This window comes from Serinus canaria, chromosome 13 (genome assembly GCF_022539315.1).
Source record: "Serinus canaria isolate serCan28SL12 chromosome 13, serCan2020, whole genome shotgun sequence".
In the NCBI taxonomy this organism is placed as follows: Eukaryota; Metazoa; Chordata; class Aves; order Passeriformes; family Fringillidae; genus Serinus; species Serinus canaria.
This window is the reverse complement of record NC_066327.1, coordinates 12,874,606-12,898,869: the sequence shown is the minus strand read 5'-3', so window position 1 is coordinate 12,898,869 and position 24,264 is coordinate 12,874,606. Positions and strand designations below refer to the sequence as shown.

The following is a 24,264-nucleotide window of genomic DNA, read 5'->3' as shown; positions in this document are numbered from 1 at the left end:
GGATCATGCCTTGCTGGTCCCCCCAGAAAGGCTTCTTTTCCCACACACACATTTTCATACATTTCATTGTTTGTCTCCCATCTATTTTCCCCCCAATGTTTTTCACCCAATGGAGCTGAGTAAAAAGGAGTATTGAGAAGGCCACTGAAGAAATTAAGTGGTGACAGCAGGAAGCACTGAGGGTGCTAGTGGGAACATGAGCAATGCTGATACACTTTTCTTGTCTTGGGCTGAGCCTGCTCTCCCCACATGGAGATCAGAACACAAACAAGGCCATGAGCTGTTAAAGCCCTCCCCTGCAAACCAATGGGTGAGGATGGATCTCCCAGCAGTCACTCCCAATGCAAACAGGCAGAGAAAGAAGAGTCACAGCTGGGTTTTCTCAGTTCTTCTGTGCTCCCCACTGTGCCCTACCAAGGCCAGTCCACGCCAGGGGGTTCCTACCTGGGCACAAGTTGTCCACTACAGCCATGGTTCCTTAAGGACTGCACCACTGGGCATGGAGTGACAGGAAACCTGTGCTGGGGAAACACCACACCAGGGCAGCTGAGTTTATTCTCACAAGTAGAAGAGAAATCAATCACTGGAGCAAAACAAGGCAGGGACAGTCATGTCTGCATACACAGTTTTCAGAAAACACATTAAAAATTTATTTTAAATATATTATAAAAGGAAGTCCATTCAACTTTAAAAACACTAGGCATTCTATCAATGATTCCCAATTTATGAAAGCTACTACATTAAAGTGCTACAAGTCCTTTACCACCCCCAGATATTAGGCTGTTGGTCCTAATACGCACAAAATAAATACACACTGATTCAAGAGGCACCATCCAGTTTTACAGAGAAAATGCATGCAGTACAAGGTACAGACAAACTTAGACCTAATCACCGAGATCCTAGAGAATGCATTTTGAAACCAATTCCCTTCTCCACCCTAGAGGCTAAAGCTATTTGTTGCTGTTATCATAAGGGCTAAGGTTTCAGGCTGTTAGCTTGATCAGTTTTTATCTTGTTTTGTGGCTGAAGTTCACATTTGTTTGCTCACTACCAGGGATTAAGACTTTTCTCCATGAGTTGAACTAGTATATTTAAAACCACATTGATCCAATGGCTTTATATAAACTCCCAAATCACTCACAACTGCTGGAATCATTGAAGCCTTTTGGGTCATACAGAAGCATCAAGAAAGCTCAAATGCAGTCACTTAAGGAGTATACTCAGCTAGCAGAGGCAGAGTCAAAAACAGACACAGACTTTTTATTAGGGTTTCCATTATCTAGCATTGCCTAGTTACACACAGATTCTCCAAGCTAAAGCATGGCACTACAAAGTAGAAATCAAAGCAGGAGGTGAGCTTATTTTGGTTACACTTCAAATTTATAATGTGAATAAATCAATCTGACTGGTTAATGAGGAATGTGAAATGAATTGATGAGTCTGTGTTGAATGCTGATGGCAATTTCAGATCTCATTTCCCATTCTCCACCCACCACATCTTTCTCCACTTGAACCAGGTGAGGATTTCCAGCTTGTTTTAAAATCTGGACTCAACACTCATTAGGTCAGAAAATAAAGCACTTAAAGGTGAATCCTACACAAGCTGGGAAATTGCAGCACACACACTTTTCCTTGCTTAAGATAAGTAAAGGCCATGGCAGTTGGGAGCAGCACCCAGTGCTCCTGACTCACAAGCCAGCTCCCCTTTGCTGTGTATCCTGTGAAACCACCCAGAATCCATGAGCCCCAGCAGCTGGAAGTGGCTGTGGGATGCAAGGTACACCTGCATCACTTGGGCTGTTTCACATATGGCTTTACCAGGGCTCTTTGACTGCAAGCATGACAGGCTGACTGCCAGAGGCTGGCTGTTCTCTCCAATAAATTCTAAGTCCCTGTCTGTATCCTGAAAGACAATTTAGAATAAAATCTTCTCCCTTTTCACCTGGCAGTTCCATGATTGCCCAGTCTGACTGTTAGGAGATGTCTCCCCTGGGTGATGTGAGCCAGCAGAGCTGCTGTCACATCCTTGCAGCAGCCCCAGAGCACTGTGCTCTGCAATGCTGCTGGTGCCTGTTTGACTCTCAGGGAGAAGGAAAGTTTGCTGACTGGAACACTCCAGTGGTAAAGGAAAGCAAAGCCTTGTGCACAGACTGCTGTAAAACCAACCACGAGGGAAGTTAGGCTGAGAAATTGCTTTCTTGCTACTTCTGTATTAGAGATTTTAATACACTCTTGAAAAAGTTTCCCAGTGATGGAAGGCATCAGCTTCTTCTGAAAGACACTTCTGCTATAGATTTTATATGCTTTTGGGACTATTTGTGATTTGCATACTTAGAAAATAAAATGCAGGATCCTGCATGCCAGTGAAATCATGAGCCATCACCATGAGGTGAAACATCCAGCAGCTCACCAAGACATCTTCCAGTACAGCTTCAGCTGTTAGAGCACACCCAGAGGAAGCTGCCAACCTTTCCAAGTCTTCCTATTAGGAGTGACAAACCTCCCCAGAGTCATTAACCATATCGATTTAACAGAGGGAACCCAGGAGCTTCTGAATTACTGTCGTTCACACAAATTTTGCACTGAAAATCAGACATTAAAAAAAAAATCCCACACACAAACCCTGCAGGAGTCAAGCCTTCTCTTACATCCTTTATCCCCCAATCCCTTCCCCTCTCCTCTCTTGTCCAGCAAGGCACTAGGAAATGGTTCAAGTTTAAGCATTTGCTGTACATTTACATTTAAAAAGGCACATCTTTATTTTAATGATGCTGTATTCCCCTTTCAGGAAGGCTCACACTTTCTTCTATTGTGGTTTGGAAAAGATAACTAATTTCCTAGGTATGAGAAAAGACACCTTGCACACATGAGAGCCCCAAACCTATTTACTGTCTGTAGGCCTTAGAGATTAGCACCAGTATAGATCAACAACAGCTTCAAGAGCAAATCAAAGAATCTTTATGCAACATAACACACACCCTGTTGTCTGGGATTTTGATACTTAAAAGCAGCAAAACTTATGCAGCCTCAAAGAGAGGGGTATTTCAATACCTTTGGGGGGGAAATATGCAAACATGTATTTGGCATTAGATAATCACCAGTATTTAATCTTCAGTCTTGACTTGCATGCAGATGTGAAGATTTGATTATGTACTCATGCTTTAGTGATTTTGCTTACAAATAACCAAAAGTAATTGGAATAATTAACGAGATTGCCCTGCAAAGGCTCAGTTAAAGATGCAGATGATAAAATACAGCTTATATCTCTCAATCAGTGGATGGCTGGCTAATATTAAGTCTTTGCATTAGTCAACAAAGCCTCTAGGGTACTGAAAAGTGTAAGTGATGCAAATAATTAATAGCTCAAAGCCCAGTGAGCTAGTCAGAAGCATACAGAATTTGTGAGGCTCTTGCCACACTCAGATCCCAAACCTTCAGAAAAGAGATCAACCACACTGAGATGGACCTGGTACAAGCACTGACACTAAATCTGATTTCTGTGTACTGGTGATGGTTGTCAAACAGGAATTGCCTCAACTACTGCCTAATCTGTTGGTGCAAGCTGCTAAGAGCTGACCTTTCTCTACAAATTAAGATTACCAAGTGGTAAAAGACCTGTTCATTGCTGCAGCTCTCTCTGAAGCAAGAATCCAGTGAGCCAAGTGAGGGCTCCCTTCACAAGGTGAGCCCAAGTACAAAGCAAGCCATGCAGTTTAGAAACAGTAGCTAATCCTCTCATTAGAAAACTAAGACACACAAAGCTGCAACCTGCAAGCAGAACAACCTACAGTCCATTTATAGAATATGCTGATTGTGTCCCAGTTATAAAAAAACTAGCACTGTTCATGGACAAACAGCTTCTTGTTCCACAGGCATTAAAACATTCATAAAGACATCTAGTCAGGCCATCTAGTGGCTCCACAGTCAGCACTACTCTGCTAATGAGAGCATTAATAACTTAGGGAAAGCAGCAGTCAGACACAAAGTGCTGGAAGGTGACTCTGGCTCCCACAGAAATGCAAAGGGATGACAGACATACTGTAGTAACAGAGAACATAAGATGTCAACTCTGCTTGAAGCTGGTCTCACTTCCATCCAATACTGCTGCAGACTGTCACAAGGGAAGTCTAGGACTGTTTTGTCTTTCTTCACTCCCAAAATCTTAAGACACCAAAATTTGCAAAGCCTGATTCCAGCTGCAATGCAGTGGCCATGTTGCCTGTTCTCCATGACTGCAGGGACCAGCTAAGTTTGCGGGAAAGGTCAGACATGGCCTCAGCTGTGTGGATGAGAGTGGTGGAAACAATTCTGAGCCTCCTACACAATACACCAGACTGGAGAGTTGGGGACAGACAGTTGTGTTCTTGTTTGCTCCCAGCTGCCAGGCACAGCACCACATGGCCTCCAACACATCTGAAACATGGGACACAACCCTACAACTCGCAACAAAATGGCTTTTGCTTTTGGAGGTCTGCAGAGGGAGCTACCCTGCTTGTTTTGGGACCCCAGGGAAGCATCTCCTTGCCTTCACATGAGAGACATCCTAGAGCAGAGCTTCCCCGTGCCTCTGAGGAGGGGCAATGTACTAACCATGCTCATCAAGCATCCCACAGAGGTCCCCTCCCTCATCACCCCAGAACTGGCTGCATGCTAGCTACTCTTGCAACACCCCTGCATGGGCAGCTAGACAAACCAAGGAGCTGAGCAATTCCTGGCAAAGGAATCCTGTTCACTAATTTACACAGCATCTGTTCACAGCATCATCATTCCCAGCTTTTACCAGAAAATGCCACTGCTCCCTTCAGTACAAGACTAAGTCAGGGGAACTAGTAAATATGTTTTTGCAACAACTTCATTTTAAACCAGATTTTTAAAAATACTTGCTTCAGATAGACTTGAACCAATGGTGCTCCATTCATTCTTTAGTGTCAGTACATTCCAGCTCCTGGGATGAGACAATCCTGGTTCACTGTCTGGCAGATCCCACAGCCAAACCAGGAAGGGGTAACACCTTGCACTGCTCACTCACTGCACAAAGGAGAGGATACCAGGAAAATGGGTCCATCAGTCCCACATCTCTGCTAAAGCAAACAGATTTGCAGTGACAGTAAACTGTACAGTGCTGTGGGTGCTGCGAAATGAGGAGAGATTAATAGCACATTTCCACAAGGCTAGAACACCACTGACCACAGGACTCAAGAAACTACAGACTGATGAACAAATGGATAAAGACCAATGGCTAATCTCAGCCCTGACTTTATTATCCTGAATTAATCTGCTCACACCAACTGTAAATTAACTTAGCCTTCAAACCTCTCAAGGAAGAATGGAAGTTGTCTTCCTGCAGCAGACTTAACTCAGAAATCCTAGAGATGTCTGTGCTAAAAAGGTTATAAGAGGCAAATTTGGAACCTGATATCCAAAGGCTCTTAGCATGAAGTCTTTACCTGAAAGAACTGCGATTATTTAAAAACCCTCTGCTAATCTTTCACCTTGAAGATTCAACAGTGAGTGACAAACTGACTGCAAAGTGAATGGACCAGAAACCCAGATTCCTCATGGCTAATAACAACAGCCATATTCCCAACACTTGGCTGCACTTCCACTAGAGCTCATTCCTTCATCAGAGCTATGATTTGGAAAGTAATAATACTCAACCTGTTTGAAATACATTTGGTTCTGGGCAAAAAAAAATACACATTTCATTTTACAATAATGGGCTGCTTTTTTTCTTTTTTTTTTTTTTTATTTGAGGCTTAAAACTTGTCTTCAATATTTTACGTATATGGAGTTTGGAAGATAAAGCACCTGTGTGGGAATGCTTCAGTGGGTGGTATAGCAGCTACAAAAAGTCCTGCAGGGTCCTGGATAACAAAATCATTTAACACCAGACCCAGTGGGAAATAAAACAAAACAAAAAAGGTAAAAAATAAAAAGCGCCATTTGAAACACATTCAGACTCCTCTAAAAACAGAGTTTCTGTTCAGTCTCAGCACAGAAGTGGCTCTGGCAAAGCCTTTAAAATTCCACCGTCCCCAGAAGAGAAGGATGCAGCATCTTCACAATAAAGACTGGCCTGCTAGTTAACCTTCTCCTGAGATTCTCCCTTTTACCTTCATTAAGTGTTTAAAAAAAAGTATTAAAAATTTTTTTGTAACCCTCCCCAGTAAAAACTATAATTGTAAAATATATATATATATTCTCTCAGTCTTTTAAAGATCAAGGTTTCTGTTAAATTCTTCCAAGATGGTTGAGTTTGTGTGTTCAAATATCCACTGCTGTGTTGGAGATGAAGGATTGCAGCTATTCATAAAGATCTTTCGATCACTCTCACTGCAGTCCATACAGCTGCTGCTGACTGGGTGGTAGAGGGTCTTGTCCTGGAGGAGAGAAATTTGATGTGATCTTGCTTAAGTGGAGAAGAAAAGTTGTTTTAAAACCAACAGAAAGAAGTCTTAAAAACCAGTTATGTCACTTGGGTGTATATGAAGTTCTTCCACACTTAACTGGTTAACAAGTGTCTGGGTTCATTCCCATCCCTTCCCAAGAGAATGCAGCCCAATCCCTCACCTGCACTGGGACTTTCTAAAGCTTCCCAGGGGCTCTTGCTGGAATCCTGCTGCATGCCACCCCTTCCAATAGAATGCAGCCCAATCCCTCACCTGCACTGGGATTCTCTGAAGTTTCCCAGGGGCTTTCAATGGAATCCTGCTGCATCCCTCTTGGGCACCATGCCAGCAGATTGCAAGGACTAGGACACTCAGACAAGAATTTACTTACCTGTGGCCTGCAACAGCATTGCTTAGTAGGAGGATGAATAAATCCTTATCTACTTTTCGCAAGACATTGCAGTGCTCAGAACAAACCAACTCTCAGAACACCTCTTTGCAAACTCAAGGGCATTGCACTGTCAGCTGTGGGGACACTGCATAGAGATTGTCCCCTGCTCAGGAGCCCTGGGGTCCTCACCTTTCTAAAGAGTGAAACAGGGAGTCACCTCTTTTTAACCAATGGTACAATGACAACAGGCTGCCTGCAGATTCCCTTATTACAGCTACATGAAGAGAAGGAATAAAATGTTGTGGTGACATTTTGAAGAAACGTAAGCACTTCAGGCAATTTGACACCTTAGCTGAGAATACGCCCACACACTCAGACTCACTTTTCTGTATCTCCAGAGCTGGTTCCCCTTCATTCCATGGCAGTCATAGAGGGTCACAGGGCTGCTGTGGGAAATGGCATCAAAACAAAACTTCTTGGTGTGCTGAGGATCCCCTGGACGAATGTCCTCTCTCCAGCTGAAGGTGAAAACCTGTCAGGACAAAGAGGACCCTCATGATGGCTGGTACTGGGTGTAATACTTTCACTGGCAGAATGCTGTTCTCTGTGCCCACAGGGTGGGAATGGCTTCAAGGAAAGGACAGTATCTTCTAGAGGGAAAATTCCTCCTGCCTCTGGGGACAGGGACTGCTGACCAGGGGACTCTGTACCAGCTGTCACACAGCATCTGAAACAAGACTGTGCTGCTGCAGCCAGCCATGCTGGTCAGCCTGGGTACTAGAGCAGCCCTGAATGTCTCTGCAATGCAGACATACATCAAGGATTAAGTGAGCAGCTGACCAAGTACAGCCCTTCCCAGCCAGCAAAAAAGACAGAGCTCCAGCAGCTCGGAGTTAACGCTGGCAGTGAACACCAGAGTCTGCACAGACAGCCTGCAGTCACCTTGAGAAATTGTCCCACACTCCTGGGACAAGAGAGCAGGAGCCACAGCTTCCCACCCCACCCACAGGAGTGCAGGAAGGGCAAACACTTGGGCGTTGCTTCCTGGTGCTCCCTTCTACTGACCCTGCAATGAACTCTCAGCACTCTCAGGTGAAATGAAGGAGGGACTTCAGAGAGCAGAGGAAGAGTTTTAACTCCAGGAACTGAGCACATCTACGCCTGGCAATGCAGTGCCCTGATGAAAGGGCAGCACTGGCCCATGTGCTTCTGCAGGGCTGCCAGCCAGCACACCTCCCTTCCAGTCCCTAAGGAAAAGGCTGTTCTGGAGGCTCCTTTGGAGTCAGCTGGAGAAATAGTTCTCCTCAGAGATCTCTCATGGAACACTCAGAAAGGCAAGTAATGATTAGGGTACTGCTATTTGAAGCAGTGTGGCCAAAACTTTTGCACAAAGAAACTACTTTGTTCTTGGCTGTCTTTTAAATCCCTCTTGAGACAGAAATTACCACAATCATTTAGGCTCAACGCTACTCAGGAGTTCAAACCACATTCTCTTCCTAAACATAAGCCAAAACTAATTTTCAAGATCCTCCTGACACAACAGAGGCTTAGTTTTGGACTGTGCCTGAGTAAATTGGTTTTGTTTCTATTTTTCACGCATCAAATTGATATGCAACAACCCTCTGTCTCCTACTACTGAAGCCATTCCCTGAAGAGTTATGCATGGCTCTGTAATAGAGGCATTGTTTTCTTGATTCTTTCTCAGCTCAGCTGCTACAGTTTAGACAAACTAATATTTTCCTCCCTTCTGTTACAATAAAGCTGTCGTTTCTGGCACCTCATATGTTGAGAGGGTGAATCTATAACCTGGCTGGTTTCATCTCTCCAGCAATGGTTGGGTGTTTATAATGCATTTGCCTCCTGTCAGGAGGATGATAGTGAACAGTTATTGAATGCTCCTGCAGGTTCATTAATATGCATGATGCTCTTCTATCACTTCTTTCAGCACAACCTTTGAAGTTAATATTCACTTTGTTACATATTACAGCTGCCTTGTTACTGGTTTATTGTTTTGGCACACTGTTTTCTTGTCATTTCCTTTGTTCACTTGGAGAACTTCAAAGCAGAGGTAAAAGCTCTGCACAGTCTGCCAGGCTCCAGACCCCCCTGTACAACAAGCACAAGCCACATCCTGTCCCATAGTACAATCAGCAGGTGAGCCTTGGGATGCACCTGACAGCTCTGAATGGCCTTTCCTTCAGCATTGGTCCTTGGAACCTGTCCCTGCCCAGACTCAGGGGCTGATGATTCCCCAGGCTGTTACCTGCACATTGTTCCATGCTGCCTCTCCTCTGTCCTTCACACAGTTTTCCAGCCTCAGTGGGGATCCCAGGGCTCCATGCTTGGTATCCACACACAGTCCAGTTCCCACATTGCGGATCTGAAATAGTGAATTAATCACTGAATCTCCTACTCCTACCAGGAAAGAAAGCTCAAAGAGTCTCAAATTGCAGCAGTATTTGTATGAAGATAGTTTAAGATTCCTCTCAACTATGAGTCTGAGCTGGACAGTAACAGCTGGAAGAAAGCACAGAACTCAAAATGGGACCCAGCTGTACCCCCAGCACACAGCACAACCTCGCAGTGACAGGACTGCAGAGCCCACTGTGGGCTGGGCTGTCTGGTGGTGCCATTTTTCACAGGTCTGTACCTTGTACATCCTCCCTTTAGTCTGTGCCAGTGTGAATATGCTGTTGCAACTGTACAATGTTGCTCTTCCGGATTCTTAAGTACTTTAGATTTGTGAGTTACTCTTGTGCTACAGTAAATTCTACATGAAGCTTTTGTTGAATTGTTTAACTTAAGCTATAGATTAAATGCTGTTAAGTTTAAGTGCTGTCAAACTGTTCGGCTTAAACTGTTGGTTGAATTCAGAGCTAGGTTTAGTAAGGGGGTCCACTCTGAACCTTGTGACTCCATGACAGGATCTCCCTTATTCTTTTTTATCCTTACCCTTTTCCATCCCCAGTCTTCACACAGGTTGATTTCAATTTTAGATTAATTGATTTTAGATTTTAGTTTGCTTTTTCTCTGTGTGCTTTAACCCTCTGTAAAGTAGTAGAGTGAACCTTACCAATAAATTTTGTCATGCTTTCACTTTTATATTACACCTACTTTTGCCAACACCTTTGTCAGTGATTCTTTGAGCGACCCAAAACACTCAGCCATCAGAGTTGTGTGTAACAATTCACAGCCTAGCTCCTGTGGTGGTTCTACTCCCAGAACACAGCTGACTTTCAAAAATATGGATGGTTTTCCTGCCTTTCACCTGGGAAAGCTAAGGACAAGAGTAGCTCAACACAGTTGTGAAGCCCTTTGGAAATACAAGATTTCACTATTGCTCAGCTGCTGCCTCTCCCTAATCCTCCCTCTGGCATATTCTGTTTCTACTAGATACACAACATGCAGAACAAGCCAAGTCTCTATTCTTGCTGGAGCTGTGCACTAATAGAAGCAGCTGCCTGCCCAGCTGCCTGCTTTGATCAGGCCAGTGCAATGGTAGAGGAGTTTGGGGTTTTGAAACATCAAGCAGATCTTTAAACACTCGCTCGCACCTTACTCACAGCAACTGAGGCACATGGGCAGCCTTAAAAAACCAAACTGCAGATGTCAGAGCACAAACTTGCCTCTCCCCAGGCAGCTGCTGGAGGCTCCACTGGTGGGTAGAACTTTGGCAAGTCCCAGGCGACCTCGTTCATGAACCACTTGAAGCTTTTGCAGTTGAGGTTGTTGCGAAGCTCCTTCTGCGCGGTGACATCGCCTGCGGAGAGGTGCCGGTACTCGGGTCTGCGCTGGTAAATGTACTCTGCATACTCATCCATCCACACCTCAGCCACCCTCTTCAGGTTCTGGGGGGAGAGTGAGAGGGGAAACAACCTGAGAGTGCTGCACAAGCCACCATTAGCATTCAGAGCAGCTCGCGTGTTTTTGCTCAGAAAGGATTTTCATTCACATCCACTCTTTCTCTCCAGCTTCAGGACAAAGATTATTTTTATTACTCTGTAGTTCCAAGGGACTTTTAGAAAGATATTTTCAGTTGAGGTCAAAACAGAATCCTGGCACTTGGCCATTATATCTAGTTCCTTGTGGCTAAGAAAAACAACATTAATCAAAAGTTGGTTTTTTTTTTTCCTTTTTTCTGTAAGGAAACTAGTCAGAGCATGATGCTGGTAAATACCACAGGACATTCAAAGGTCTCTGACAAAAAGCTGCTTTCTTAAATCCTTCTTATTGCATCTTTTATATCCATCTAGGAATGGGATTTGAAGTACTCCCTTCTGAAAAGCTCTAGTTCACAATACTCTTTCTTAGCACTATTTTTCCATTTTCTTGGGTAAAACTCTTGAGATACCTCAGGAATACAGAGCTTTCAGGTGATGACCCTTCAGAACAGAAGCAAAGGGTTTTACCTTGTGGCAGCAGCACATTTCATCTATTACTGTAAAGCTTAATCCCCTGTGCACCTCCAAGACAGCAACAAACACCACCCACTCAAGACAACCTGCTTGTCACAGTGCCCTTGAGAGTGCTGGAGCTTGAGTTGTTCTCTGGCAACACCAGGCACATTCTTGGTGCCCCTTGGAAATGTGCCATGTGCAGTTGTGACTCCTCACCTGAAGCTGCTCATCCAGCAGTGATCATTTACTACCAAAAAAGTTAGGAAGCTAAGAGTGAGCAGTGTGCTGATCCTGCCCCAAGTGCAACCTGCACACAACAGGAGCAGGTGTTTACCTCAAGGTGGCTGTTAAGATGCCAAGAAACAGCCTTTCCTGCCTCTCTGCTGTCTTCTTCCAGCACTGTGGGAGTACACAAGAGCCAAATACTTGAAATCAAAATACTATGAATCAAAAGAAGTACAGCTCCCTCCTGAAGAGATGCCACAGACAGGAGGGTGCTCTGTAGCTCTGACAGGTCATTGCTGGGCTGAGGAATAAATCCAGATCTATAACTGGGGTGAGGCCATTAAAGCATTGTAACACTGTGCAAGCCTTAAGATTCCAGAACAGCAGGGCACCTCTCTGAGGTTTTTAGTTTTGCAGCCTTCCTGCTCCTAGGATGTTTTTCTCCCACCAGAGGGCAATGCAATCCCTCCTCAATTTGAAAATTAGCTAGAGAAACCCAGTGCAGGATAGAAGAAAGCTCTTTCTTCTTTGGGCTACACTAGATTAAGAAATAAGATGGCACAGAACATTCCACTGTGGAAAATTACTGCTTGCCCATTCAGTAGTCTGTGATGCTTGAAGTTGAGAGGTCTTTCAATCACCAAAACCAATCACCATGCTGAAGCCTGCTGCTCTTAGAGAGCACAGCTATAAAATGACTGAAGTTATTATACAAATAAAGCCATATCTTGTTTTTATAGCCAGCGCCTGATCACAAAGTCCCTGCCCAGCACCCAGCAGTGGGTGATGTCTGGAGCATGGCAGCTGTTCACACACACATCTGCAGCTCCCTGGGCTCTCTTCCCTTTGTGCTACACATCCACCACTGCAAAACTGCTCAGCTTGCACTGTACAAGTGCAAATTACAGACAAAACCCCCTACATTTGCCTCCCATTGTGGGGTGAGAATAGACAGCAGCACAGTCACACTGCAGTCAGACTCCTGCTGTGGGGAATGCCACTGCCACTTACTCTTGCCAGGCTGACTCCTGTGGGAACCTTGTATGGAACATATTTCCTGTAGATATGACCAACTCTAGAGCAAGGGATGTCCTCCATGCGACCTCCACACATCCATACCTGTGAACAGCAGAGAAACACATTCAGTCTTAGCTTTATGGAGGAAAATGAAAAAGAAAAGACTTCCAAGTATGAAAAAAACTTAACCCAGATTTTTACATTAAAGTTCACTCTCCCCAAATCCCCTCCCCTCCTTGCCTTAGTCCCAAATCCTTTAACAACCCACTTAGAGCCATTCAGCAAGCTTTGATTTAGCAAAAGAGCTCTCAAGCCTTCTATACAGAAAAGAACAGGGAAAAAAATCCAAGCAATGAGAAAACAGCACACACCTTGCTTTAAACGGATATATGTTATTAGTAACCACAACAGTTAAACTGGGCTGCCATAAAAAACCCTGGGTGTGGGTTGTGTAACGAGGCTGTAAAAGGGAGGCCATCTCCATAGTACAGGTGGTCATGTGTTATGCAAAAGGCTCTAGGGAATTCATGAGCCTCTTCCAGTGCCAGAAATCAGAAGAAACTGCTACTTTTTCCCGTGGTTATCACTGCTCTTTTATGGTTTCATTGCTGACATTCATTCATTGCTTTTGCAGCCTTACAATTAAGTGGAAATCGCTGCCTGGTGAACACATAAAGAGTTTAAAAAAGACCTCAGGAAGTCACTAGAACACACTGCTAGTTGGAGATGACTACCTTGATGCTTGGTTAATGTCTAGAGTGGGCCCAAAAGCTTCCTTCCCCATCTGAGAAGGCTTCACTTTGTGCCAGCACTCTGCAACAACTTTCTTTTATTCTTTATTTGTAGTGTGGGTGTAGTAATTTTGTCCAAGTGAAACAAAAGGAGACATTTTCTAAATCAGCCAATCTACCTCATTAGGTTTAAGAAATATTTCTGTGTTTCTCAGAAATATCCACTCAATAATTAAATAAAAATACCCTTTAGAATACCAAAGAAATGACTTCCTGAATTCCTGAAGGGAGGCACTGCCTTTGCCCTTCTGTTTGTCCCCAGATCCCATGGGAGTGCCCCAAAGGCCATGGGTTTTGGGCAGGTGGTGCAGTGCTCTTGGTTTCCCTGTTCACTGGGGCTAATTTGAGCCACCACAGTTCACTGTACAATGAGCTTAGTCAACAGCTTTACACATAGCAGGCAATTCCATTAATATTCTACAGTGACAATATTAAATACTTAGCTCGGAAGAGAAATATTTGGCCAAGGCAGCTGCATAATTATTAGCTCTGACACTAAAGTCCTCTGGAGTTTCAGCTCTGTCTGCTGGCCCTAATAATTACAGTCATTTGCTGACTGCATATAACCTAATGGAGGTGGGCTGCTCTCAGTTAGAGAAATATTTTTCACAGGCAACTTCTAAAGTTCAAGGTACTTAATTACATGTCGTTACGGTGAGAGAGACAAGAAGGAAGTTGACAAACACTCCTACAGAATTTCATTCCTTTTGTCCCTGCTGTGTCCTGAGAGGCTAGTGCAGAAGAGATGAAAAAGAAACTAGCACTCAACTTCTGTGAAGTTTCTTATGGAATTAGAAATGCTTTTTTTATTCTGCAGTGACTGTGCTTTTGGCTGCAAAGGGCCAGAGCATGATTTCACTGCTGGGAAATTAACAGGCTGAGAAAACAAGAATTTGGACATGGTTTGTGTTTCTAGGACAGAAATGGTTTGTGCAAGGCTGTAAGAGCTGCAACAGACCTGGGAACCATAAAAACCTTCAGGAGCAGCAGCAGAAGCCCAGAGCTCAGTTGCACAGACACACACACACTCCTCAACACCCTGCACTGCACCCTGCAGCAAGATTCCTGAGGGGTTCACAGCAGCTGCATTTTGGGTGTAACACAAGCCTGGCTGCAAACACCAGCCTGTTCCTTGCTGCCTGCCCAAAGGATGCCTCACCTGCCCTGTCTCTAAGGAAAGCTTTCAGCCAGGCCACCCCAAATCCAGTTCTCTGGAACATGATGTCCCTGTGTAAGCTGAGCAGCAGAGCCCTGCAGTTGGTACAGCTGGAGAGGAGAGAGCTGTCCTTGTGCTGCAGAGCTGGAGAGGCAGCAGGAGTGGGAAGCTGGACAGAACTGATGGGCCAGGAGCTCCAAGCTGGTACAAGACTCCAGGCATAGTTGACAACATCACATGAACACATGCAAAGTGATCAGAAAAGCTCCTTAACTGAGTTGCTTAATAAGTAAAACCTAACATCAGTTTGACTTGCTCTTTTCTTGCTCACGCTTTTAAATATTGCAAACAATGCTGCAGTGGAGGAAATGCAAAGCTTCCTAATCCCTACCAGCAGGGCTCAGTGACCCTTTCAAGGTACTTTGCCACCTCTGTGCCTTTTTAACGTTGTCTCACACTGCAAGTGACAGTATGGCACCCACAGTACAAATCTAATTTTAAAGGCATGCTTCCCATTCATTCGTTGCTGCTTTGATTTATTTTATTAGTGAGCTGCTTTGTGTGGTGACAGAACTCATTACAACCTCCATAAAGACAATTACCAGTCCTTATCTATACAACTGGAAGAAAGGGGAGAGGGAAAGAGCGTGATATGCATTGGTAAAACACAGCTAACAAAAGCATTAGAAAGCCAGAGCTAAAGGTCAGAGAATCGCATCTAGGGGTCTGTCAAAGAGTAAATGCAAGAGAAGCAAACCCAAAATAGCTGTGTGCTAGCTGAGGGAATGCTTCCACTCAGTTACTGATATTTGGTTGTTTTTAAACAAGAGTACAGTTCCCAGGCATGACACACCAGAACATACACTGCTAAAAATACCGTGCTGCCAGAGAGCTGACATGGTGCTGGGCTGTGGGGCAGCACCTCATGCCTTCCCCACAACACTGACTGGCACTTACTGCCTTCTCTAGGCCTGTTTCTTCTAGGTGTTTTACACATCTTGCCTCACTCCTCAGCTGACATGACAGAAAACGTCAGAGCCTGAACTTGCACCTGATTTTAAACAGCCATTTACGCTGCAAGAACAAGAATTAAAGCTGGTCAGGCAGACAGTGCTTCTTACAATAATCTAATCAGATCTCATCAAGAGAGGACAGGAAATTTCTCTTCCTCCTCAGGCACAATTTTGCCAATCTTCATTTTGGGCTTGGAATCCAGCAGCTGACAGATCTGCTAGAATTAAGAGAAAACCTGGCTACACTGAGGTCAACGGGTACACAGAGCTGATTTAGCTAAGGCCACAATCTCACCCTAATAATAAAACCTACACAAGGGAAATAAACTAGCACTGGTGATATTGCTTCCATCTTCCCAGCAGCCTGGAGAGCTGTAACTCCATATTCATAAAGCGACTCCAGAGCCTTTGATTCAGTCAGTATGCTGTGAAAGCAGCAGATAATATGCCACCTATTCTCTACATGGGAATGTTATGCTGATCCAATTCCCTTTCTGCAATTTCAGAAAACAATGTCAGGTAAGACAGCTGAACCTCTCCTCTCAAACACACAATACAATGCTGCAGTTGGTGTGTGAACACAAATTATCTGGGTATACAAGGTTTATGGTTTCCAAAGACTGCACCATGATGAGCCAATGCTTCCCAAGAGAGGGAAAAAACACAAAGGATAGTTAAGCCTTGAAAATAAAGCTGTTTCTGCAAGAGACAACAGAAATGAAGACCAAGGGATGGACCAACAGAGAGCGGCTGGCTGGTTGTGTGAGCACACACTGAACGGTGGGAAGAAAAGGGCACAGAGGATAAGTCAGGGGGGTTCTCTTTATAACAAAGTACGTGAGAGGATGAAAACAAGGGCAATAACTCAGGGAAATTGTAATCCTCTATAGTGGAAGCATCAGCTGCTCCTGCTGCTGGGACGTGGTGCTCTCTGAGAGATTAAGGCAGCCCATGAGGCACTGGGATCTGTGTGTTTGCACAGCACCTTCTCACACACCACACACCAGCAGAGCCCCTCCTCACTGCCTGCAGCATTTGAGAGTAATGACAGCACTTTCTAATAATCACATTCCTGGGAGTGGAGGGGAGCACTTCCCTGCTGCTGCTTGGTGGGAGGCTGCTCAGGAACCTGAACCAAGAAGAGGGTGCACAGAGGCAAAAAATTCAAGGCAATGGTCTGAATCTGATCTGTGCATCACCAGATAGGAAGGGAGAAAGAAGCCACCCTGTACTGCAGCTGAGAGCCTTAGAATTAAGCAGCAAGTGCTGGCTAAAAAAAAAACACCACAAAAAAAAGCAGCAGAATGCCTGGCCTGTTCCAGTGTGGGCAAACGTGAGCTGCTAGAAAGTGGAGTGAGGATGTGCCTGGAATAAGCAGTGCAGGCTCACAATCAGCACAAACTTCAGCAACACAAGTAGAAATGCTGTCAGAAGGGATCCCTTGGCAGCTGCACCCAAACTACACACCTGCCAGAGCCCAGTGGCAAAATGGGAATCAGAAATGTGCGCTGGCATGGAGCAAAGGAGAGGCAGGCATTAGACATGTGAACAGAAGCTGTGCAGCACTTGGATTTGTTGGAAAATATGTAACATGTTTTATGGCTTGGGAAAAGGATCTGGAAAAATGCACTGGCCTACAATGACCAGAATAAGTGCAATGGCTCTTTTCCTATTGCTGCAGCAAGAATTGAAGACCACAAGTACTAACCAGCTCTTTTGTCTCCCTTTTAATTGTTCTTTTCAGGGAAACTGTCCATTTGGCTTGTTTGAACTGAGCCCTTTGCATTTTAGGAAGGCTTTACAATCTCCAAATTACAAGACAAACGTTTGTATAACTGAAATGATTTATCACCTAGAGGGACATTCTGGATTCTCATTCTTTGCTCCTCAAGTACAGCATGCAATTAAAAAGGACTGAGAACCACACAACTCAGATCTGAGATACAAAGTGCATCTCTATTTATGCCTACACAAGTCAGACATTTCCCTTTTTACTCTTCTGTTTCCCCATAACAAAAAAAAACCAAAAAAACCCAAAAAAATCAGAGACTGTGTATTTATGGAAGAGAGGCGTGAAGCAGTTTAGTGAAGATTTATGTAAGCCAAACAGAATAGAAGCCACAAAAATACTGGTAAATAGGCAACACCATCTCAAATAAAACTGAGCATAGATAAGTGCTGTACAAAGTAGCACTTGCAGAAGGGAACAGTTTAAATGCTTCACACATACTGCTCCAAATTAAATGCACTTATGTAAAAAAAAAAAGAAGTGGTTACGTAGGCAGCTGTTAAATTGTGTTTAGAAGAGGAATGCTCCATTATAACTTTGGGTAAAGAGTTGAGTTTTGTTTCCACAATCAGGAAGAAAAAAAAAAAGACCAGGAAAAACTGCAAGAGAGGAGAGGTGAGGAAGTGACTCCAAAAAAGCAAAGAACCCCCTGGAATGAAGCCTGCTGAACAGAGGAAGCAGGAGGCAGCAGAAAGGAAAGGTGACAAATGCCCCACAGAGACAGCTGGGAATGCTTGTTTACCTTCTTTCCAAAATACAAGAACACACTTCAAGGTCAGCACCTGGGAATTCACCTGTAGCCACCAGTGCAGACTGTGATCTGCCTGCTGTGTCTGGGGTGACCTGAGCAGGAACCCCTGACCTGCAGCAGTGCTGAGCTGCTCCGGATGCAGACAGGGCAAGAGAAGGAAGCAGTGCCCCTTTTCTGCTTGAATATGGAAGGGATAGATCAACTCCTTCCGTTCTGAACCAGAAACTTCTGGTTTAAGGGATTGCTAAGACCCAGAAAACAACAAACCAGAAGTTAAGGTTAGAAAGTTCACCTCAATTTTTTGTCCCTCCTACATGCAATGTTTCCTAATGATGTTTCATGCACACGTTTCATACAAAGTGCAAGGCTTCTAGAGTTTGATCTACCCTCTAGCTAAATATTTTCTGAGGTGTTAAACACTGATACTTTCTCTGTTGGCTTGCTTGAAAATTTCTGCTCAGAAGCAAGCAGAGACAGCTGATAACAGAAATACTTATGATTTCTAAAAAGAAAGGCAAGAGGTTCCTAAATAAACTTGTTTATTTCCAGTCTCTCAGCAACAGAGCCCTGTATTTTAAAATAAAGGCAAAACCAGGAAAGCACAGTCCTTGAATGGCCAAAAAAAGAATATGCTTAGGAGGAAAAAAAATCAAAACCACAAAAAACCCTCTCCCCCAGAAGTCCTGTACTCCTGGTGAGGCTCAAGAAGGCCAGATCCAATACAATGGATGATCACAGGCCAGCAGTACAGAGGAGTACCTGCACCCCCAACAGCCAGGGACAGGAAGAGATTCTTTGTTAAAGCTGGGCTGTAAATCTGGCATGCTTAGAATCTGAATTCCCATGAGATAATAAATAATGTGAAAGCAGGTACCCCACACCTAAAGCCAGAACTTTATTTGACTATGCACCTTTAACTACAAAATCTCAGTCTGCTTCTAAAGGTAAAAACGTAGCTCCAAGCTCACCAGGAAATGGCATAGCTTCATAAATTCTGTGAACAAACCTTCTATTCTTGCAATTCCAGCAGAATTATTAAATCTATCAGCCACAGATGAATGTATCAATTTATCTTAATTTCTGAAAATACACTGAGCCTCTTTCAGTGAAAACTTCATTTTTCTGTTGCACAATGAAAGAAAAAAGGGGGTCTTTGCAAAGATTAATTAAAGCAAATTTATCCCTCCATAAATTACCATCTCTGGACTGAAATAAAACACAGCATGTTTCAGAGGGGATAAGCAAACAGATGAATGAAGCAGTCTTATTTCCTGCAGATCAAGCAGTGTGACTGACTGCTGTGGCACTGGAGACAAAGGGCTTGCCCAGCCACTGTCATCACTCTTGGAAACCAGCATTTTCAGAGAGGAAGAGCCTGAATGCTGCCCCTCCTGCAGAGAATGAGTACCTTACACAATCTCATTACATGCAACACAAAGGTGAAATGGCTCTAAGCACACTGACACCCCCAGAGAGGGTCCCCTAAGCCCTCCCTTCCTGCCACTGTTACAGAGGACAAGGGACATCCAGGGTGACTTATGGGTTCTGGTGGGGAAATGATGGAACAAAAGGCTGTCTCAAAACCAGTCTTTTCTCCCACAGTTTGCTGCCCAGCAGCACATGGGATGTGTGTATGGCAGTGTGGCTTGCTGAGGATTGATATCCCCTGAACTGCACAGAGGCATGGAGATTGTGGAATCTGTTTTGTAAGATACCAGCCATGACTTGTCAGGGGAGACAGGCAGAATTTTAGCTGCTGATCCAAACTGTGCACTACATCCCTGCTATCCTCTAGCCTTGTGCTAAGGTCAGCTAGCTTAGATCAGTGGCATCCAGACACCTGGAAAATCAAATAGTCAACCTCTGAAAGAAACCTCAAACAGAGTTTAATGTAGACATCTTTACTCAGTTTGGTCCAGGCTATGGGAAGGATTCCCCCCACTGAACAGAAGACTGGGCACCTGGCTTCAGGGGTTTGGGACATTCTGGTGGGTTTCCCAAACTGGATTTCAGAGTGCCATATTCCCACCTAGCACAGGTACCAGCAGTCTTGGTGCATTACAGTGACTTGTTACTCTTTGTATGCATTTTTCATCATCTGGCTGTCTTAAAGCTCTCCACTGACAAGCTCAATCAGTTAGTGGCACAACTGTCCCCAGGCCAGGCAGATAATGACCCAAAGTCCTTGCCAGCAACAGTAATGACCCCAGTTGTTGAAGATTTCTTCCCAGGTAAGTAATAGCTTGAGTTCCTCACAGCCAGGGTCAGCTGGATTGACTACAAAGTTGTTCTCTCTGAGAACTCAAGCTGAGCACTGAGGTCCTCCTGGAACTGGAATCCTCCTTCCCTCAAGGAGAAGAGTATTTCACCATCTTGCCAGGGGTGAGCACTAAGTAGCCCCAGAGGCAGAGGCTCCACACCAGCTGACTTACCCTTGCTGGGAAGAGTGCTTGCACTGGAGCTGTGACCACAGAATGGGCACACCCCAGCTAATCCTGCTCCTTTTACTACTCCCAGCTCTTTCACCTTTAGTCACACACAAAAGTAAGGACAAGACAGATCATTCACATTCTGCACCTCAGAACAAATTCTTACTTTTCAAAACAAAAGGAATTTCCAGAGAACATGGCTCACCTTAAAGGATATTTCATACTGCTCTCCTCCCCATATCTCCAGACCTGCATCATACCCTCCCAGCTCCCAGAACCACTTTCTATCGACTGCAAACAGTCCTCCAGCCATTACAGGAGACCTTAAGGAAAAACCAGACTCCATATTACAAACACATTATAAAGACAAAGATCTCTAGCTAAACATTTAAAAAACAAAGCAAGATTTGACAAATATTCTTTTCCCCACCCAATGCTCCCAGTGCCTTTACAGCCCCATCAGTGCATCAAACAGTTGTTTTGGTGTTATCTACTGATTTCCCACTTGCAGACGAGGAGGACCAGACCAGGCTCCCTTCAGAACCTGCCAGTGCCTCTCCTCCAAGCAGGCAGGGAGTTGACCATTAAGTGACAGGCCACCACCTCAGCCAAAGGGACCTGTATGCTCCACACAGCTCTGCTTCTGTTGTAGGATTGAGTCTTTGACCTCAAAAAGTGTTTTGTTGGTTTGGTTTTTTCAAACACTGCAGAGTACAAAGGACAGCAGAACTGTCTCAATGTTGGCAAGCACAGCAACAGCAAGCACAACTTGAACACAGATTTTCTTCTGCAGTGCACTGTAATAATCAAAATTGCTGTAATTATTCTGCTAAGTTTTCTTCTTCCCCCACCTGGGAACGACACATAACCCACCACTGATTTGTTGTTTTTGGCAGAGCAGTAGGGATACTAAGTTATGTTTGAAAGATCTCAGTAATAAATGACCGTATTAATTGTTACACATTAGAGCTTTCAATGAAATGTTAACTTCTGCAGGAATTAACGTGGCAAAAGCCAGCAATGAAAAGCAGAGTGTTCACAGCTACTATACAATGCATTTCTTTTAAACCAGCAAAGCAAACAGCTGCCAAAAAAGCAAGTAGCTTAACACCAGCTTCTGGCTTTTGCTATGCTGAGGTGTAAACCAGCCCTGCAGCAGGGTGTTATTTCATTAGCTGGCTCTTAGCAGTTTCAGTAACTTACTCAAAGGGATCACTGGGATCAGGTTTCTGTAACTCAGGGGGAATAGGGATCCTCTTGTAATACATCTCCCAGTCAAAGGCCCCTCGCATTGCATCTCCAGCCTGGGTCTCATATCCAAAGTGGTCGTGATCAATAACATCAATCATTGGGCAAACGATGGTCTTGCGGTTCCGGGCAATGCGATCTAAGATGGGAGAAACACGTTAGAAAACCTGCACCAGCTGGTGCCTTTCACCATGAAATTACAAAAAAAAAAGAGCACCAAAATATGAAGTTGTCCAAGAATGACACACCTTTCTTCCTGTTCCTTCTCTCATAAGCAGATGCTCCAATTTATATCAATTTATCTGCTACTTCTGCAGTCACTGAGAGAAAAACACCAGGCCATCACCCATCACCCAGAAGCAGAATGGGAAGACACAGCCACACCATCACAGAGAACTGACTGCCAGGCTAAAACCAGACTTCTTGTTCTCAGTGAGCATTCCTCATTTCCACAAGTGACCAGGATGTGAACCCCTTCTGTGAGATCCAGATCCAGGGAATAACCCACTGCACCACCCAGCCCTAATTGCCACAGCAGAATCTGGCAGGAAGCATTTCAGACTAATGGCGAAAGTACTCTCAGCAGGCTCAAGAAATGCAAGTGTTACCTCCTCCCTTCCAACCTTTTCTTCCAACCAAATAATACAACACAGGATAAATTCCTGCATAAACATCTGGAATTCCTTAAATACTTTGTTACTGAGATGGTCTCTTGTTGGAAGTTAGCTCTCAGAGCAGAGGTGATAAAATGATGTTTCAGCTTCCAAAATACATCTCACAGAAATCCTTTCTGTGCTTTAAAAACCAAAGCATCCTCCTCGTGTTCTCATTTAAATGGCATTGGAGCTAATTCTGTCCTCCTTCCCTGGGGTTCATAAAGCTGCAAATGTTTCCAACTATTGCCAAATATAAACTGTAGTGAAAGCAACAGGATAACAATCCATCAATCCTGCAAGAAAATCCGACTCTTTCTTAAACCTCAGCTTGACTATTGTTGCCACAGCCTATTTGAGAAAGTCACACCTCAGAGAGCTCTGACAGGTCACTGGCAGCAGGGCTGTGAAGGAGTTTGGTACTGGCTGGAGGCAGACAGGTACCAGAAACAGAAGGCACTGTCCCTTCAATTAGTCATCCTTGAAAGGAACTGACACCTTCTCAAAGATGGAGTGCTGCCTTGGAAAGGGGTGCCCATGTTCTACAAATACACACCAGCAGCTCTCATTCACAAGAAGTATTTTTCACAGCCTTGCAGACTATGAAGTTAAATATAGTTATATAGGAGATAAAACCCTTAAAAGCTACTGAAAAACTGTATGTAAGGATCTTTTCTGTATCATAAAGCCATTCCCCTCTGCAAGCTGATGTGATAGTTTACTCTTCTAGCAAGATGCAAATTATTTCATTTAATGAGGAAACAGAAGAATCTGATTTCTGCTCTTTAATTAACAAAACCATATGACAAGGTTACTGCACAGTGCAGGACTCCAGAACAGAAAAAAAATCTCATACTAACCACTACAAATTGCCAACAATTCACTTGAGTCTTGTGGTTGGTTTGCTCTCTCTTTTTTACGGTATTTCCCCTCTCTTTTACCCACTTAGAGCAGGAGGGGAAAGCAGCAGGTGGGAATAATTTCAGCATGCCCTCACTCACCTAGCAGAGGTGGCAGCCAGTTGACATTGGCCTCGCAGTGGGAGTCCAGGAAGGTGATGACATCCCCGATGGCCACCGAGGCCCCCAGCATGCGGGTCCGGATCAGCCCCTCCCTCCTCTTGGTGCGCAGGATGCGCACGCTGGGGAACTGCGCCATGTAATCCTCCAGCCGCTTCTTCAGGTGCTCTGGGGGCAAAGCAGACATTGCAAAGCTGCAACAAACAACTCGTTGAAAAGGCTGGCTTGACCAGAAGGAGATGTCTTTTGGAAGTGTGGCCTCAACAGGTAACAAATGCACTAACAAGGAAAAGGAATAAAACTTACTGCTTTTAACTGCCTAAGTGAGACTTTTGAAGGTGTTCCAAAACTTTAGGAGCAATTAAACAGAGGAGGGGGGGAAAAAAAGAAGGAACAAAAAGTATAGGATGAGAAAGAAAGAAGCAGAGGAAAAGGAATAAAAAGACAGCTGGCAGACCCTGAGCCAGGGTTCTTGGACACTTGTGGAAAACCACTGTAATTTAGAAAATATGCAGGAGAATTCGTTTTCAGAAGTAAACCACACTCAGGGCATTTAAGTTCTGTGTGGTTTCTTCAAAACACACAACATAACAATCTACTCATGCATAAATAAAAACCAGGAAAAAGCCTAGTCAGACACTCCTCCAAGCTGCAAGGCAGGCACAGCCACAGTGGGTATGGGGATGGCTTCCTTAAATGCTTATCAGAGGAGATTTGCATTTAAATATGGAAATATTTACACAACTGAACATGGACTGGAGCCACATCTGAATTAACACAGTGGCAGTCACCATGATTAACAAGAATTCAAACAGGAGAGCTGCAGAGAAAGATCACTGAGTGATCAAAACAAGGGACAGCTTGTTCCAAAGTGGAGATAAAAAGTTTGGTCTGCATAACGAGAGAGGGGAACACAGCTGTCTGTACATCAAAGAGTGAAGCAGCAAAGAAAAACCTAAAAATAGGCTGAGCTGACGCTGGCCTCATCACTAATGG

General features: G+C 44.3%; 1 protein-coding gene across 1 annotated transcript in view; it reads right to left on the bottom strand.

Moving 5' to 3' along the window:
• Positions 1-626: 626 nt before the first annotated feature.
• GALNT10 (polypeptide N-acetylgalactosaminyltransferase 10) overlaps positions 627-24,264 on the bottom strand; it is an 80,035-nt gene continuing 56,397 nt past the window's right edge. The window contains exons 5-12 of the mRNA XM_030229279.2: positions 23,251-23,436; positions 21,552-21,735; positions 20,554-20,671; positions 12,414-12,521; positions 10,407-10,628; positions 9,044-9,160; positions 7,163-7,312; positions 627-6,380 (exon numbers count right to left, since the gene is read on the bottom strand). Of these exons, the coding sequence (XP_030085139.2) occupies positions 6,213-6,380; positions 7,163-7,312; positions 9,044-9,160; positions 10,407-10,628; positions 12,414-12,521; positions 20,554-20,671; positions 21,552-21,735; positions 23,251-23,436 (1,253 nt within the window). The 3' untranslated portion in view covers positions 627-6,212. The remainder of the gene's footprint in view (positions 6,381-7,162; positions 7,313-9,043; positions 9,161-10,406; positions 10,629-12,413; positions 12,522-20,553; positions 20,672-21,551; positions 21,736-23,250; positions 23,437-24,264) is intronic.